This window comes from Canis lupus, chromosome 4 (genome assembly GCF_011100685.1).
Source record: "Canis lupus familiaris isolate Mischka breed German Shepherd chromosome 4, alternate assembly UU_Cfam_GSD_1.0, whole genome shotgun sequence".
NCBI classification, from domain to species: Eukaryota; Metazoa; Chordata; class Mammalia; order Carnivora; family Canidae; genus Canis; species Canis lupus.
In genome coordinates, this window is record NC_049225.1 from 11,205,286 (window position 1) to 11,222,833 (window position 17,548).

General features: G+C 32.8%; 1 protein-coding gene and 1 long non-coding RNA gene across 4 annotated transcripts in view; one reads left to right on the forward strand and one right to left on the reverse strand.

Annotated features, from left to right (window-relative positions):
- Positions 1 to 17,039, forward strand: part of UBE2D1 (ubiquitin conjugating enzyme E2 D1) — a 30,530-nt gene extending 13,491 nt beyond the window's left edge. The window contains exons 2-7 of the mRNA XM_038533965.1: positions 7,866 to 7,929; positions 8,023 to 8,054; positions 10,505 to 10,582; positions 11,649 to 11,754; positions 14,578 to 14,671; positions 15,406 to 17,039. Of these exons, the coding sequence (XP_038389893.1) occupies positions 7,866 to 7,929; positions 8,023 to 8,054; positions 10,505 to 10,582; positions 11,649 to 11,754; positions 14,578 to 14,671; positions 15,406 to 15,451 (420 nt within the window). The 3' untranslated portion in view covers positions 15,452 to 17,039. The remainder of the gene's footprint in view (positions 1 to 7,865; positions 7,930 to 8,022; positions 8,055 to 10,504; positions 10,583 to 11,648; positions 11,755 to 14,577; positions 14,672 to 15,405) is intronic.
- The window catches only part of LOC111095448, a 74,254-nt gene that overhangs the window by 23,544 nt on the left and 33,162 nt on the right, over positions 1 to 17,548 (reverse strand). The window contains exon 3 of one of the 3 annotated variants that reach the window (XR_005357837.1): positions 2,412 to 2,600. The exons of the other annotated variants lie outside the window; for them this stretch is intronic. This is a non-coding gene — a long non-coding RNA (uncharacterized LOC111095448). The remainder of the gene's footprint in view (positions 1 to 2,411; positions 2,601 to 17,548) is intronic. 3 annotated transcript variants of the gene reach the window in all.

The following is a 17,548-nucleotide window of genomic DNA, read 5'->3' on the forward strand; positions in this document are numbered from 1 at the left end:
TTAGAAAAGATATGGAAATGCTTAATAAACTTCTATAATTAGTCAACTGGTTAAATTGGTCATGGGACAAAAAAAAACCCAAAAACAAAAAAATTGTCTATGCCATGAACTGCAGCCCTGTTTCTGGACAGCTCTGTTACCACGGATTGCCAGTGTTTGGAAGATAACTTTCCTTTAAAACTGATCAACTCAGCACAAACTCCTAACTCCTCCTGGAAAAGCAACTAAAAGCTATATATCCTGACAGTAGGTCAGCAGCATCCTAAATAAACAGTAAGGGTGGAATATTTAGAGTTTTGAGGTCTTCTAAACCAGAAAAACCAAAACCAAAATTTGTAACTAGAATATTCTATGGCTTTGGCTACTTTGCTAGAATGTCATACATTCTGTAAATTGAAAATAATTGTGGCAGTAGCATGAGTTTTTAACATTTTAATGATTAATATTCTTTTGAGATTCATTTTTAGGTTTAATTATATATTACTTAAAGGGCCATCCCAGTGTTTCTAAGTGAACTGCACTATTCTCTCTTAACACCTGTTATTATGATATTTTTTATTAAATGCAGTCTGCATATCAACATAAGGAATTGATTCTGATCCTCTTGTCAAATCTAATTATTTGTATTTCTAAGAACATTGAAATTTGAAATGTCTATTCCTTGCTGATCATGTTATTCCTTAAATTTTATTGATTAACTCAAATATCACACACTTATATAAAAGGCATTGTGCTAATAAGTATTGTGGAGGAATCCATGAATAAAATGCATTAAAGTCCTGGTTTAAAAAAAAGCTTTCTGGTAGAAGAGGAAAGGGAGGGAAGAAATTTGGTATATATTAAGCATCTTATTATACATACCAGGTATTGAGGTAGGTACTTTTGTGTTGTTGGGTATTTTTTTTTTTTAAAGATTTATTTTATTTTATTTTTTAAGAGAGTGAACAAATCAGTGAGGGGAGGGGTAGAGGGAGAGGACCTCAGGCAGATTGTGTAGTGACCATAGATCCTATGGTAGGGCTCAATCTCAGACCCTAAGATCATGACCTGAGTCCAACGCTTAACTGACTGAGCCCTTCAGGTGCCCCGGTACTTTTGTGTTTTCATTCATTTGTCAATATAGTTCTTCAGGGTTATCAGTGATGTCCAGAAGAGGTACTTTGAGACTCAAAGAGGTTAAGTTGCCCATAGTCACACAGCTAGGAAGGGTTAGTGCAAGGCCAGATTTTACCCAAGTCTGACCCCAAAACTTACGTTTTTAAAGTGGCTGTTGAGAAGATGACCACTGTTAAGGAGAATGGGTATAATTTGGGAATAGGAACTAGTTTTTGAAGAAAAAAATTACAAAGGCCAGAGAACTTAGCCATGTAATATCAAAGTAATCAGGTGAAACCTGACTATATGTCTCTCAAACTTTTTGGTCTTAGGACCTCCTCGTATTAAGTGTTGAGGGGATTGCCTAGGTGGCTCAGTTGGTTAGGTATCCAACTCTTTGATTTCGGCTCAGGTTGTCATCTTGGATTCATACTTGGAGTTCTCTCTCTCGCCCTCTGCCCCTCCACTTGCTTGTGTGCTCTCTCTCAAAAAAAAGTATTTAGGACTTCAGAGAGCTTTTTGTTTGTATGGATTATATCTATTAATATTTACCATATGAGAAACTAAAACAAATTTAGAAATAGTAATTTAGAAATAACAAAATTATTATGTAAACATAAATAATATTTTTATTAAAATTAACTTTTCCAGGGGCTCCTGGGGCTCAGTTGTTAAGTTTCTGCCTTCAGCTCAGGTCATGATCCTGGCATGGTGGGATCAAGCCCCACTTCAGGCTCCCTGCTTCGGGCAGGGAGACTATTTCTCCCTTTCGCTCCATCCTCCCATGCTCTCTCTTTCTCTTTCAAATAAATAAATAAAATCTTTTAAAAAAAGAATAACTTTTCTAAAACAACCGAGAAGTGGCATTGTTTTACATATGTTCAGATCTCATTATGTCAGGCTTATAGAAAATAGTTGAATTTTCACATCTGCTGAGGAATTCAGTCTGTTAAAATATCACATGTCGTATAACTAGAAAACTCTACTGTATACTCATTGAGAGTGAAAAAGGTAAATAACATCTTAGTTTTATTGTGAAACTAACATTGACCTAATAGGCCTCCTGAAAGCGTTTAGGAAAACTGAAGGGAGTTCTTTGGAATATTATTGGGCAAGTTTGTGAATGGGAACCCAATTGAGCATGTAAACTGGTAACTAGGTAATGGAAAGCCTTCACTGGTTGAGTGTGATTTTAATAAGTAGTGGGGAGCCACTGAAATTCTCTAAAGGAAGATTGAAATAGAGCTGTGCTTTTTAGAAGATTATTCTGCAAATAATGCATAGAGTTTGTGGAAGCAATTATAGTTGTACTATACCTGGTTTTTGAAGAAATTGTAGTGAGCAGTAGAACAGGTATTGAGAGTATATTGTATTCTCATCTGACTATATATAGATGATGGATAAGAGAAAGACAAGAGTCAAAACAATGCTGAAATTTTGAACCTGGTGACTTTGTGACAAATATTCCATTAACAGATGTTGGAGACACAGGAAAAGAAGCAATCCTGAGAAAGAAAGTGGATTAAGTTTGGCAATATATAAAAAAAGTTTTACATTATTATTTGTGTTGAAATAAATTTAGTCTTACAGAAAAGTTACCAAAAATAATAAAGTTCATGTGTATCTTTCACCTAATTTTTCCTAATATTTACAACTTACATTACCAAAATGAAGAAAGTAACATAAAGTACAATACTATAAACTAAACTACAGACCTAATTCAGATTTTACCAGTTTTTCAACTGTCCTTTTCTTGTTTGAGGATCCAGTCTGGGATCCTACATTGAATTTAATTGGTATGTCTTAGTATATATATTCTTTAATCTGTGACATTTCCTCAATCTTTCCTTGTCTTATAAAAATTATTTAGTGACAAGAGAAGATACTTATTATAGGTATAATGAAAAATACCAGTGTTATTTCAGTTTTTAAAAACGTCTAAGAACCTGAGTAAAAAAAAATCACTTTTTTCTTTAAAAAGTTATAAAAGTATTATTAAAAAGTTGAAATAATATAGAAGACATGAATGAAAAGTGACAACTCATTCCCAGAAATAGCTATAGCTAATAGTTTGGTGTGTATCCTTTTATTTATTTTGTATGCATGTATAGTATGTGTATATGTTATGGGATCTAATGGGCATACCCTTCTGTAACTTGAATTTTTAACTCAAAAACTTTTATAGGCACACAACATCTTTTAATGTAGCATATACAGATCTAGTTCATTCTTTTCAATGGCTGCACAGTGTTTCATCATGTGGCTGTATCATGAAACCATTCTCTTATTAATGGAGCTTTAAGTTATCCTTGGTTTTTCATAGTTAAGTAAACTGCCTCACTGAGCATCCTGATACATGTATTTTTGGGTATTTGGACAGTTATTACTATGAGGTGAAATTACTGGGTCAGAGACCATATGTGTTTTTCACATTCACAGTTATTACCAAATTGCCCTTCAAAAGGATGTGTCTTAACACTCCCTCCAACAGTGAATGACGTGTTCATTTTCCTCCAAAGCTGTGGATGAAATATTCTAATGTTAAACAATGGTTTGGTTTTGGTGACCACAATTCCTGTGGGTGTTTGACTATTTATGCGTTACTCTGGTTTTTTTTCTTTACAAAGCACTACTTTGTTTTACTTTTGTAACACAAACACACATACACATATACCTCTTAATTAAAAATAAATGGTTTTAAATGCTTTGTCTTTGAGACTTTTTTTTTTCCTTGAGACGTTTTACTTTTAAATAGCATGAGGTAAAAGCAAGGCCATGAAGAGGCCTAGATGAGGGGCTAATGAAACAGTTATTGGGAGGCTACCTATGGAGTGCATCCTAGATTTCAAGGTAGTTGGTGGAGTAGGAGGAAGTGACAGCCAGGGTCAGAGTAAACCGAACTTTAGAGGGGCTTCCATGAGTAGAGAGAATGTGGAATTAATCTTTGGCTCTTAGGTAAGGACCTGACTGTTTGAGCAGTTGGTATAATTCAGTGTTAATTCTTACATAGATAGTGGAGAGAGGAGCAAAGGAAGAGATGACTATTCCTAGAATTTCCGCTTGAAATAACATAGGACTCACTAAATTATTTTTAATACTCCATATGTGGCTATGGTGATAGAAATAGGCAAATAAGAATGCCATTTAAAGCAGAAAAACCATGAATCAAATTCTAAGACTGTTTCTGAGAATCTTGGAGTAAACTAAATTGGAATTTAACCAATATAAGTAGTTCTTGGTTTTTTGTGTCTTACCTAAAAGTATACTGGCTGCCGAATAGGCTAAGAACAAAAGGGTGGGGTTTTTTTGGTTGGTTGTAGTTTTGTTTGCTATATATTTTCACCCTCTTAGCACATCTCAGAATTCCTCCTTTTTCTTTTTTCAATTTTAAGATCTATTTTTGTGGATGAAGGAGGGTATATATTGAGCCTTTTGTTTTCAGTTGGTCATTCTGTCTGCACCGATGTACCATAGGTTTAGTTACATATTTCCAAATATAACAGGGCATATTTCTAGACACATGGTTTGAGAAAGGGATAGAACATTAGAGATTTAGACTCCTAAAAAGTCTAGGATGTGTAAGTCTTCACCTAAGCATTAATGTCACTATTCATGAGTAATGATCAGTCTCACTATTAAGAATGTCTGATGTACTGTTCAGCTTCCTCTTTCCTATAATAAGTGAGCTTTAAATAGACAACTTAAGAACCTGACCTTTGCAGTTCAGTTGTGAGATTTTTCTCTTGTCCTGAGTTCAAACTGCTCCTAGCAGAGGAGGAAGTATCAGGGCACAAAGGGGTCCCTGGGTGGCTCAGTCAGTTATGTGTCTGCCTTTGGCTCAGGTCATGATCCCAGGGTCCTGGGATGGAGCCCCCTGTGAGGCTCCCTGCTTAGCAGGGTGCCTGCTTCTCCCTCCCTCTGCCTGCCCTTCCCCCTGCTTGTGCTCTCATTCTGTCAAATAAAGAAATAAAATCTTTAAAAATGAAAAAAAGAATCAGGGCACAAAAATAAAAGAACAAGATAACCTTGACTTTTCTGTATTATTTTAAAGGGATTTGAAGAACAGTCTAACATTTGAAATTTGAACATAATATTACAAATAAAGTATAATTGTGGGCTTTTTGTTAGTATATAAAATATATGTGTGTATTTATAGGTATGACTTATTCACATATATAGTCTCTCTGTAAAAATATATCCATGCAAATAACTTCATTTTTTTTAACTACAGAAACTCATTTTCAAAATAACTAGTTTTCTGCATAAAGTAAGGGCAAAGTAGTCCCATTTACCCATTTACACTAATGTTTAGAAAACTCAACATGATTAATATTTTCAGAAGCAATCTCCTAAAAGCCCAGATTAGAAAACTATTAAATAAAGCACAGTCATCTAAAATGGGTCTGTGACTTGGGAACACTCCTCCCCTAGGTATTTAAACTGGTTAAATAGTTGCATTCTGCTACTGGAGAATTGGCTGGTTGTTATCCATTCCATATTAACATTTACTTGAATACTTAGTACATGTCAGAGATTGCGGTTTTTCACATGTATCATTTCTCTTGGCTGTTACAGAAACTATGGATAAAAGTAGTAATGCCACTTTACGTTACAGAAAACTAAGGTTTGGAGAGGGGAAAATAATGTTTTGCCCAAGATCATGTGGCAAGTGAGTATGGCACCTGAATTTGAAGTTCAGAGCCTTGCTTTTTAATCTAACCATTATCACTAAGTTGAGGATTGAAATCTCCCTCTTATTGTTTAACTACACCTGGACCAAAGAAACTGCTAACTTTGCTAGTTAATTCTTAATCAGGAAGAAGGGTACAGCACCAGTTGTGAAGATAACAGAAACAAAAACAGAAATGAAAAGACCAAGATATACTGGAGAAGACTTGAAAGAACTAGACCAGAGTCTGCACTTGGCTCAGTTTTTAAGCTTAGGAATTTCTTAGGAAAGCCTTTCCTTATTTCTGTTAGAACACTGTTAGCCATCCTTTTCCTTATTTCTGTTAGAACATTGAACTCGTTGTAATACCATATTGTAAGGGTTCTAAGGTGCTTATATTTTTTATTTAAACATTTCTAAAATCTAGATAGCATCTTATAATTGATATAGTCTTAAAATTAATTGATAGCTTTTCTCCCTAATTACTGGTACAAAAAATAAGGATGTCATTTATGGTTGTTAGCATCTTAGATTGGATGAAATAGAGTTTACATGTGTTACCATGAAAAGTTTTATATCATTCCAACAGGTTTAAATGCCTGGTATACATAATGATTTTCCAATTTCTAGTCTAGTCCTCTTAAGCCCCAGACCTACATGCTGAACTAAATTCTCCTTTGACACCGCAGGGATCACCAATTCAATATGTCTCCTTTCCAAACAAACTTGTCTTTTTAGTATTCTCCCATTTCTAAATGGAATCCACATTTGTACATTTGTAAGCTAAAAAGGTTACCAGTCTGACTACCAAGGTGTGAATCCCGCTTCCACCCTATACTAGTTTTGTGAGCATACAGTGAAGTGTGATGCCTTGTTCTTCATCTGTAAAATGGGGAGCATGATAACACCTGTCTCAGAGGATGGTTAGGACAATAAAACAAGGAGTAAATGTTAGCTGCCACTAATCTTCATGATACATGGCTGTGACCTCTCTCCTTACCTGTGTACATATAATTCATCATCAAATCCTGTGAGAAGTTGGCCCTTCAAAATATTTCTGTCCACTTTTATTTCATAGCTGCTTCTCTACACCAAGCCCTCATTTTTCTCTCCTTTAGTAACTAATAGCTTCTCCTCTTTCTCATCTCTTATCCATTCAATACAAAGGCCAGACAGCTGTTTTTTAAATCAGATCATACTGCTTCCTAAAACCTCCAGTCTTTAGTATGATGTGTATTGTTCTCAGTTCTCTGCCTGGCCTCTGCCTACTTTTTTAGTCTCATCTTATTTTTTAGTCTACTTAACGGTGTCACTCATATCTCCCAAAATGAACTCCCACTCCTTTACTTTTTGATTTAGATGCCACTGCCTCAAATGATCTTCCAAACTAAAGTAGGTACTTCAGTCCCAAAGTATGATTTTTTTTAAAGTATGATCTTTTATATTGAATTTATTATACCTTTCATATTTGGGGTGAAGATAAGGGAATTGAGTGATTTCCCCCAGGCTCGTGATGCTAGTTATGGTAGAACTAGAATGCCAACCCAGGACTGGCTCCAAACTGTATTATTTCCCTGATCCTTCCTTTGCTTCCTTGAGAGCAGAAGAAAGCATATGAATCAATGTGCTATGCTTCCAAAGATGGCCTGACTTATCTCCTTTCTTTCTATTTAACCTTCAGGTAGGTTGTTCTTTCAATATCCACTTCTCTGTGAGTCATCACTCCGAAATTAGATTGTAAACGTTTGAAGTTCTTTTTCTATTCTTACAGTATAGTATAGCATTCTTATAGCAGTTCTTATATAGCAATTCTATAAATTACCTTGCATACAGTAGATACTTACTAAATATTTTTGTCTTAGGGGATATTAGAGAAAAACAATATTTTAATCCATTTAATATTTTAGGGTTTGGAGATCTCTCAGGAAGGAATTTAATACTTGCCATACTCTTCTACCAATTAGTAACAGAGTACATTTTCTGTTTTCATATTTTGAATAGAACTGCCTAAAATTATTTTAAATAATTTATGTCTTCATAGACTATTATGTTTGTTTCACTGGAAAAATGATTAACCTAAAGTATTTTTGCTTTGCTTCAGGAATTAAGTGATCTACAACGGGACCCACCTGCTCATTGTTCAGCTGGACCTGTGGGAGATGACTGTAAGCTTTGCTCTCTTGCTAGGATTTTGCTATCATTAATAATATAGGTTTGAACATTTGTTAATGACTCCAAAACTCCTTTGTTTGTTTCAGTGTTCCACTGGCAAGCAACTATTATGGGACCTGTAAGTATGATTCATATATATGAAATTAATTCCCGAAGCCATACTTCATTTTTGTTGTTTCACCTTTGATCAGATGTTTGTGGCTAAGGTTGAGTTTTCTTGTACTCTGAATCACCCAGGAAGCAAAATATGATTAAAGGATTTATGATGATTTTCTAGAGCACTGGTGGCAAATACATCACTGTGATGTTTTCCTTTTCCTTTGGCAAATCCTTGATTATTACAAATAGTCACGGATCGATCACCCACAATATGCAACCAGGCTATACATTTGCTTGATCTGTTTTTAAACACAAAAGTCAGTTGTTCAAAATTAAGCATAGTTATTCTCATATCAACAATTTTAGTAAAAAAAGCAAAACAATTTTAGTAGATTAGAAATAATTAACTCAGTAATGGAATACCTGCAAGTAACAAGCACCAGTTTGCAATAACTGTTTTCACTGTTCCTATGTATGAAAGAGAATTGGTGAGATGATTTCAATGCATCTGTCTTTGCCAACTCGTGAATTTGTTGTTTTTAGTTTCGCTGTATTGTACTGAACTCAAAATTACCTATTTTGTGACTGGCTTTATTTAATAACACTTACTACCCTTGTTAAGATGGTTTCTTTCTATACCTAAGAGACAGTTATGACTTGAAACAGGCTTTTCTTTCTGTGCACAAAAATCTGATTGCAAAAGAATGGGCATTGACTACTTTCTGGGTGAGACTATACTAGTAACATGTTTCCATTAACACCATTCTCTTCTGCCTCCCCTGAAAGAACTTTATCTAGTTACTCATAGAAGTTTAAATCATTTTGCCTCGTGTTTCATTTTAAAAGACAATAAGTACTGAATTTTCAAAACAGGAGTCCTGGGCAGATGTCTGAAATTACTAAACTGTTACATTGTTAGTTTTTTAAAGGGTAAATGCAACATATTTATTTAAATAACAACTTTAAGAATCTAGTTATTTGTTTTTCATTGCTTACTAAGAACCTTCAAAATACTACTATTTAAAGGCCCACCCTTGCCATTTGAATTATAGCCCTTCACAGATATTTCTTAGGTGAATCACCTGTAGCAAATGGTTACAATTATGTTACTCATACCCCTTTATTTTAGTAATCTAAACATGCCACTCTATAATATCATTTGAATTTACTTACATTTTCTACATTCCTTTTAATTTTTGATGAACTGGAATTAAACTATATATAGTAAGATAATTATCCAGTACAGTCCTCTAATGTATATACAGAAACTCGAAGAAGTATTGATAGTCTTGCTAGTATTACCAAAGTGGTAATATAACATGATAAATTTAATTAAGTATAAAAGAAGGGCACCTGGGTGACTCCAAGTTGGTTAAGCATCTGACTTTGGCTTAGGTCATGATCTTAGGGTCCTGGGACTGAGCCCTGCATCTGGTTCCCTGCTCAGTGGGGAGTAGTAGTCTGCTTGTCCCTCTGCCCCTCCACCTCCTTGTGCATGCATGCGCTCTCTTACTTTCTCTCAAATAAATAAAATCTTTAATATACATATAAAGGAATATATGTGAGTATGTATATATGTGTGTGTGTATAAAGGAATTAAAATAGAATTTTAGGTATTTTGCTGCCTTTTTTCTTTATCATTTTTTTCTTGCTTGTAGCATTAAATGTATTTTCTAACTGCCATAAAGAAACATGGCCATATTTAAATTCCTCTTGTAAAGTTGACTCCTAATTTGGTTAAATGAATATTGAATTTATCTAGGTTTATTTTTAGCTTTTTTTGCGTTTTCCACATTATAAACCGTTACTAAGTGAAGATTGGAGATCTGAATGGTGTGTCACTGAACCTTTCCTTTTTGTAACTTGGTCTTTTTAGTTCATCTCTATTCTTGCCCCTTAATGGACACTCAGGGGTGCCTGGGTGGCTCAGTTAAGTGCCCAACTCTTGATTCCAGCTCAGGTCATGATCTCAGGGTCATGGGATCAAGCCCCACATCAGGCTCCCTGCTCAGTGGGGAGTCTGCTCAAGATCTCTCCCTCTCTGCCCCTCTCCCAGCTTACATTCTCTCTAAAATCAATAAGTAAATCTTTTTTTAAAAGACCATCAGATCTTGTTTTGTAAATAAGAATACTAGCCCCACCCCTTTTTCCCATACCAATTACTGCTGCAGAAAATTATTTTCTCAAAGCAATCTTAGTGTATACCAGTCTATTAAACTCTAGACTCATAAAAAGATCTGTTTAAGTCACACTACTGTGTGGGTCCTATTTTTGTGTTTAACTTTGATGTTGTCATGATTGTTGGAGAGTCTTCCTTCATATCTGCTAAGGGAAACCTATTTTCAGGGTAAATGATTTGAACTTGGGACAGAATAATGGCATTTTTTTTTCAAATCTATTTAGGGGGATATCATATCTCAGGTTACTAAAAAATACAATAATTACTGATGCAAATATTTGTAATTTCAGCCTGATAGCGCCTATCAAGGTGGAGTCTTCTTTCTCACTGTACATTTTCCGACAGACTATCCTTTTAAGCCACCAAAGGTACTTTAATTTTTATGATTGATGTGCCTCCTTTGCCAGGGATCTATCTTACTCTTTACTCCAAGATATGTACATGATGTTAAACACATCATGTCAAACACATGGGTAGATTAGCATGTTGAAACTATTTTGTAAAATAACTGAATTTAAAATATGCTTTCTTACTCAAATATTGGACTATATCTATAAAAGGTAGTATCTGTTATACTATAAATTAGCTTTCTTACCTTTTTTCCCCTCCTTATTAAAATATATGTAGTTTGGGAAATTTTTTATGGTCAAGAATCAGACTTTTCTATTCAGGAGATTATCTTTCCAAAGTTGACCCTATTTCTCAGTTCTTAAGTTCTTAATTCAAAAATTTATTGAGCATCTCCAATGTTCTATTATATTGAGGATTAAAAAAATAAATATGGTACAGTCTCTTTGTTAAGTGGGGTAGGAAAAATAAAAATGTGTTCTTATTAAATTAAATATAAACTAGATCTGAAGAGGAAATAAGTGATGGTGACATCAAAGAGGGAGAAATTTGTTAAATTCTGTCACTCAGAATAATTATTTCTGATTTTTAAAAACACCTGATTAACATCATATATATGAAACAATATAACAACTTCCTGGAAGATTAGAATTCTTGTCAGACTCCTTAGGATAGGTAACAGCCCCTCAGCTTTCTTGTGGACCAAGGTCAGCACCCTATTTTTAGATCCAAGTGTCACTTGCATGTATCAATGATAAATTAAGAAAAGGATTACTTTGAGGGATGATGAAAGCCATTGTTAATTACTTCAGGTACTACTCAGCCAGTCATATCAGCTATAAGAGTTTTATTTATTATCTTCCAAAATACTTCTCAGTTCCTGAGAGGAAAGGGAAAACTGACTTTATTTGCTTTTACACTCCCAGTAGTTAAAACTGTGTGCACAAAGTAGATGCTCAGTTTCTTGTTGAATACATTTCTCCTCTAAGGTTATATAAAATTGAGGACATTTTGCTCTAGCACAATTTTGTTCTGTTTTGTCTATAGTTCATGGATTGTCACATTTTTTTTTGTTTTGTTTTTTAGATTGCTTTCACAACAAAAATTTACCATCCAAACATAAACAGTAATGGAAGTATTTGTCTTGATATCCTGAGGTCACAATGGTCACCAGCTCTGACTGTATCAAAAGGTAATTTCGTTTATCAGATTTATAACAGTTGATAACAGTGAGACAGGAAAAATACAGCAGAGGTATCTAGGGAATAAAGTTTTAAAAAAAAACAATCTACTGTGTTTTTTCCCTGCTTTGATTTTGCTTTACTTTCATAGCTCTTCTTTTACTCTTTTGCTTTTAGCAGTTAGCTTGGCATGATTAATGGGCAAATTGTAATGATAAAATGAGAGAAATTTTAAATATGTTAGAGCTAGATATTTGGATAAGCCTGTTGACATTTTACTCCTTTAGTTTGGGCTTTAAAGAGAGAGATAGGGTATAAATAAGATTTTAGGACCATCTGTCCCATTTATTAAATGGGATTTTTGATGTAATGAGTAAAGTTATACTTCTCTTACATCATCTAAGAAAAAATACCAGATTAGACTGATAAATTATTTAAAATGAGAGACACATTTCACTTTAGAATAATGCAGGACATTTAGCATGTTAGTCTAAACTTACGGTAACCAATAGCATTATTTTCATGACTGATGATCCATGTGGATTCTCAGCTTTCACAGATATATAGCTTTTCCTTGTTAAATTATCAAATGTGTACATAGACCTTCGGAAGCCTTTTTGTTATTAGCCAATACTATATACTGTGCCAGTTCTCTTAATTCATGTCTTTTTTCTCTAATAGAAGAGAACCTAACCATTGGAAAATACTGTTTTGAGTTAGAAGCATCTGCTGAAGTAATTTAATTTGGTAGTTTTCCCTTGTTCTAGAATTTAAGAAAATTATTTCTCTTGAAGGATTCAAGGGAGGAGTGAGTCTATGCTCATTTTAAAAATCGCTTTAATAAATGCTACCTTAATGTTTAACTTAAAAGTGATTAGGTTTAGGGGTGCCTGGGTGGCTCAGTCAGGTAAGCGTCTGTCTGCAGCTCAGGTCATGATCTCTGGGTCCTGGGATCCAGCCTGCATCAGACTCCCCTGTTCAGTAGGGAGTCTCCCTCTCCTCATCATTCATTCTCTCTCTCTCTTTCAAATAAATAAAATATTTTTTTAAAAAGGTGTTTAGGTTTATAGGAAGCAGAGTCCACAGAAATATTTTAAGTATTAGGTAAGGAGTAGCCCTTCCTGTCAGCTGGTTATTATGAGTGGCAGTTTTTCTGACCAAAATGTTTGTATAAAATGTTCATGTTGATTCTGGTGTCATTTTAAAAAGCTTTCACATAGTATAACTGCTATGCACTAGATGTAAGAAAGTTTGTGTCAAAAGGTTACTCAATATACTCTTTCCTGGAATGGTATCACAAATGTAAGTCATTTGGCATAAGTGGTTAAGTACTTATAAAAGAAATGGCACACTGCCAGATGTTGAGCACTTATCTTCTAACACTGGAAACTTTTTATAAATATTAGTTAATATTCTTGGCTCCTGGAAACTGTCCTTGAAGAATTTCAAGGAGCCTCAGTTTCCTCATATGTAAAATGAGGATTATAAGAGTATTACCACCTAAGGTTGCTATGCATCTGGCACATAGAAGGCACTCAAGAATGTCAACTATTAATACCTTTTTCTCTATCTTAAAACATTTGATTTGTGTATATGATAGTGAAATCAGGGCATGTGGCTCTTGGCAGCAAGAATGAGAAATGAGGAATTTCCCTCTTGCTAATTCATAAGGTAGCTATACTTTGCTTATTTGTACATTTTTTACTTTTTTATATTTTAAATGTCTTATTTTGCTTTTTTATCATGAGTTTAGTCTAGAAACTCTGGAAATGTGAGCTAAGATAATCTACCCTATTGATTTAATATATACAAGGTTTAAAATTTTATTGGGCAGATGAAAGATAAGGAAGAAAATACTAATTTTCTTATTAGCCCTTAGCAGCCCCCTTTCACATGTGTCATTTAAGAATTAACTCTGCTTTATAAATTCACTTGTGGATTTGTAAGAGTAGGAAAAGATAAAGAAACATAGTAGAGGAAGGTGAAGATAAAATGTTCTTCCAAAGACTCCTCATACCCCCTCAAAAGTGGTGGCATGCAGCTGAAACATCAGTGAGGAACCAGAGTCCTTGTTCCTTACTTCTTCAGATACTTTAGATTGTTTTTTAAAATGTAGGTATTTGAAATAGTATTTTGATGTGGAAAGATACAACTACTTTTTCAGTTTTCATTTCTATTTAAAAATGTACAAGTTAAATATTGATAATTGTTCACATTATTATTAAATGAGTGTGATACAGATAATGTACATGGAATAAAAGATTTATTGAAAAAATCTGACAAATGTTTCTTTGTAGGCAAATTATAGCACTAAACTAAAGTAAAAAGTACATAAACATGAATCTAAAATGGTTTGGACTGTTAACTATAATTTGCTTTCCTTATTTTGAATTGATTAGAACATAGATTTAAAAGTAGACAGTTTCCTCATTAAAGTTCAGAAATATCTCTAAGAAATATCTAAAATTAGGATACTGTTTTTAAAATGTTTTGATTAGCTATATATGTTACCTAAAATTATTTTTGTAGAGACCTCTTGAGATTAAATGTTTATAGTTACTATAAAGATGCATATTTTTTAAATAAGTAGAAATTCAGAGTTTAAAACATCAAAAATTATGGTAATTTTGTATTATATACCCTACATGCTAGTTTTATAATTTTTAATTTAAAATAAAAAATATTTGTTTCTAAGTAGTTAGTCTACAATGTAATTTAGCATGTTACTTTGTTCTCTTTATAAGTTCATTGTCTATATTCAGTCAAATCATTTTCATATATGTAATTGTGCAAAATAGATCATTATCTAATATGTTGTTCTCTTTTCAATCTAGTTTTATTGTCCATATGTTCTCTACTTTGTGATCCTAATCCAGATGACCCCTTAGTACCAGATATTGCACAAATCTATAAATCAGACAAAGAAAAGTAAGTGTTTACTTAAGTTTCTGCCTGGTTGTATTTCTGTGTAGTCTGCCAAAATAGAAGTATTATCAATACATTTAAGTACAATTAATTGTGTTTATTATACTAAGTTTGTTTATCTTTCCAATGGAAGAAATCTTTTATTTTAAACTTTATTAGCCTTTTTACAAAAGATATTATTCCTTCCCAAATAGTTTTTAATCCTTTACTATTTAATAGTACATCTTGTATTTGCACAATATGACTTTATTGATAAGAAAGAACTATATATAGTTCTAGGTGGTAAATTTTAAATAATTTGATAATGGGAAAGCATTGAATATTGTATTCCTTATCTTCTCCCAGGAAGAGAAGTTATCCCTAACCCCCTCCAAACTGACCTAATTTTCAAGCTGCTTCATCTTGCTGGTACTTTTGATTCATTTGCAGTTTACAGACAGTGCCCATTCAGGGTTGGCTTTTATAGATTTATGTTACAAATTGATTTCCTCATTTTGTTGTTTATAATTTAGGCTTGTTTTTATATTGGTTGTAGAGAAATCCATCAGTTAAAAATTACTTGTTTTCTGTTTTATTTATAATGTATGAACCTAAGTCACCAATATTGAGCCAATAATTGGCATATGAATAAGTATTGCAATTAAGTGTAAAAGGTAAAATATACAGTTTTATATAAATAGGGCTTCTAAAAGATTCAGTTTGTATGTTTTTACTATATCTCTTTTGTATGCCTACAGATACAACAGACATGCAAGAGAATGGACTCAGAAATATGCAATGTAAAATCAAAAAAATTTTCATATATACCAGAGTACTGTAAAATCTAGGTTTTTTTCAACATTAGCAGTAAATTGAGCACTGTTTACTGTTTCATTGTACCATGAAATCCTTTGAATTTTACCCACTTTACATGTATTTCTGAAGCAAGACAAAAAACAAACTTCCAAAAATACCCTTAAGACTGTGATGAGAGCATTTGTCATTTTGTATGCATTAAGAAAGACATTTATTATGGTTTTTAAGATACGTGGACATCTGCATCTTCAGCTTACAAGATCTGCAATGCATCTGAAAAACAACCAAATTATTTTTTGCTGAAACTAGATGTTTTTACATGAGAAATACTGTACGTGTTGTCTAAGATGTCATCAGTTTTATAAATCTGTATTCAGATTTCATTCTTTGTTAGCTCACTTTATAATTTGTATTTTTTTACTGTATAGACTAAATATATTCTATTTACATGTATGTCAACTCATTACCTTTTCCCTGTGAACAGTATTGAAAAAACCCAACAGCTGGTAATTAAATGAATTAACTGTCTGTCTCCCTTGTCTTAGGGTATTCTGTAGATTGATTACAGATTTCTTAAACCTGAAAGGATCTTTACACTGTAATTCTCAGTATCCTGATTATGGAGAAACACTTGTTTTGATTTTGTTATACTTGACTTAACTTTATTGCAATGTGAATTAATTGCACTGCTAAGTAGGAAGATGTGTAACTTTTATTTGTTGCTATTCACATTTGAATTGAATTTTTTTCTGTATAGGCAATATATATTGACACCTTTTACAGATATTAATGTAGCTTTTTCCATATAAATAAAATGCTTTTTCTACTATTTGTCTTGATTACTTAAAGAAATAAATTATCTATAAGTAAGGATCAAAACTATAAAATTTTGCATGAAAATTAATTCCAAGTTGTGAGAATGAGATCTGTTGTATTTGGCATTCATTGCCATTAATTATATAAATTTTATTGCTTTAGGTTTGTATCTGTTTATTATAGTATCAGTCTAGATGATACACATCAATACCTTGTTATAGAAGAGAATTTAGAATAAGTTGGTTTGTCTTAGATCACATTTTAAATGGATTATTTACTAAAGTACTCTGATGAGTGTAAGGCAGTGTCACTCACACTGAAGAAGGAATAGACCTGAAAAATAATTAGTTTAATTCATTAAAGTGCCCTCTAGATGGAACGGACATTGTATTTCTTAACATTTTAAAATCTAGAATTTTTAAAATAGTAGTGTAGTGCCATCACAGTTTGAAAGAGAACATCCATTTTTTACTATAGATGTTATAAAGAAAATTCTAAAATGATGCTTTTTTCTGTTTTTATAAATTTTCAGTTAGAAGTGATTTAAATAAATAGGTAATCTTTGCAGATTTTAAAGAAAGCTAGAAAGTTCTAATGTTTTAACTTGGAAAAAAATACATTTTTAATTATTTAGCATGGTTACCAAACTTGAGTGAGTGTCATTTTCAAAAAGAGTTGTAGCTCTTTGGATTATTGCAGTAGTTGTATAAGTGTACAAGAATCTGTGATGGATGTAGTCATTAGTAAAGCATCTAAATCACTTGAGTATTTTACCATGGATCATTATTATTAAAGCACAAATAACCCGTTGTTAGAAAATGTGTTTTTATAAATGAATGTAAAAATAATCAAATGAATTGTGAAATTGATGTTTAAGAAAATACAGGTTTAAAAAGTAACTATATTAAGTAATGTCTTGAAACAAACATATCATGAAAAACACTGCTTTACTAGGTATGTGATTATAAGCTACATTCACCCAGAATTTGAACACTCAACTTCATTAGACTTTAATATTTAGTATATTTTGATAGTAAAGGATTTTGTTTCTTGAATATCTTTCACTTTTTTAAAAACTTTGATTTGTGTGGCATTTATTTTTGGAAGTGTCTTTTTTTTTTTTCTTTATTAAAGGTTTTGAAACTCGCCTAATTCTTGTTTGCCTTTGCTTACATCTGAATTGTATACCAGACTCCAGAGGAGTGAGCACAAGTTCTCATAATTAAATAAAAACCTTAAGAGTTTAACAGTAGCATAGTGACTAGACAA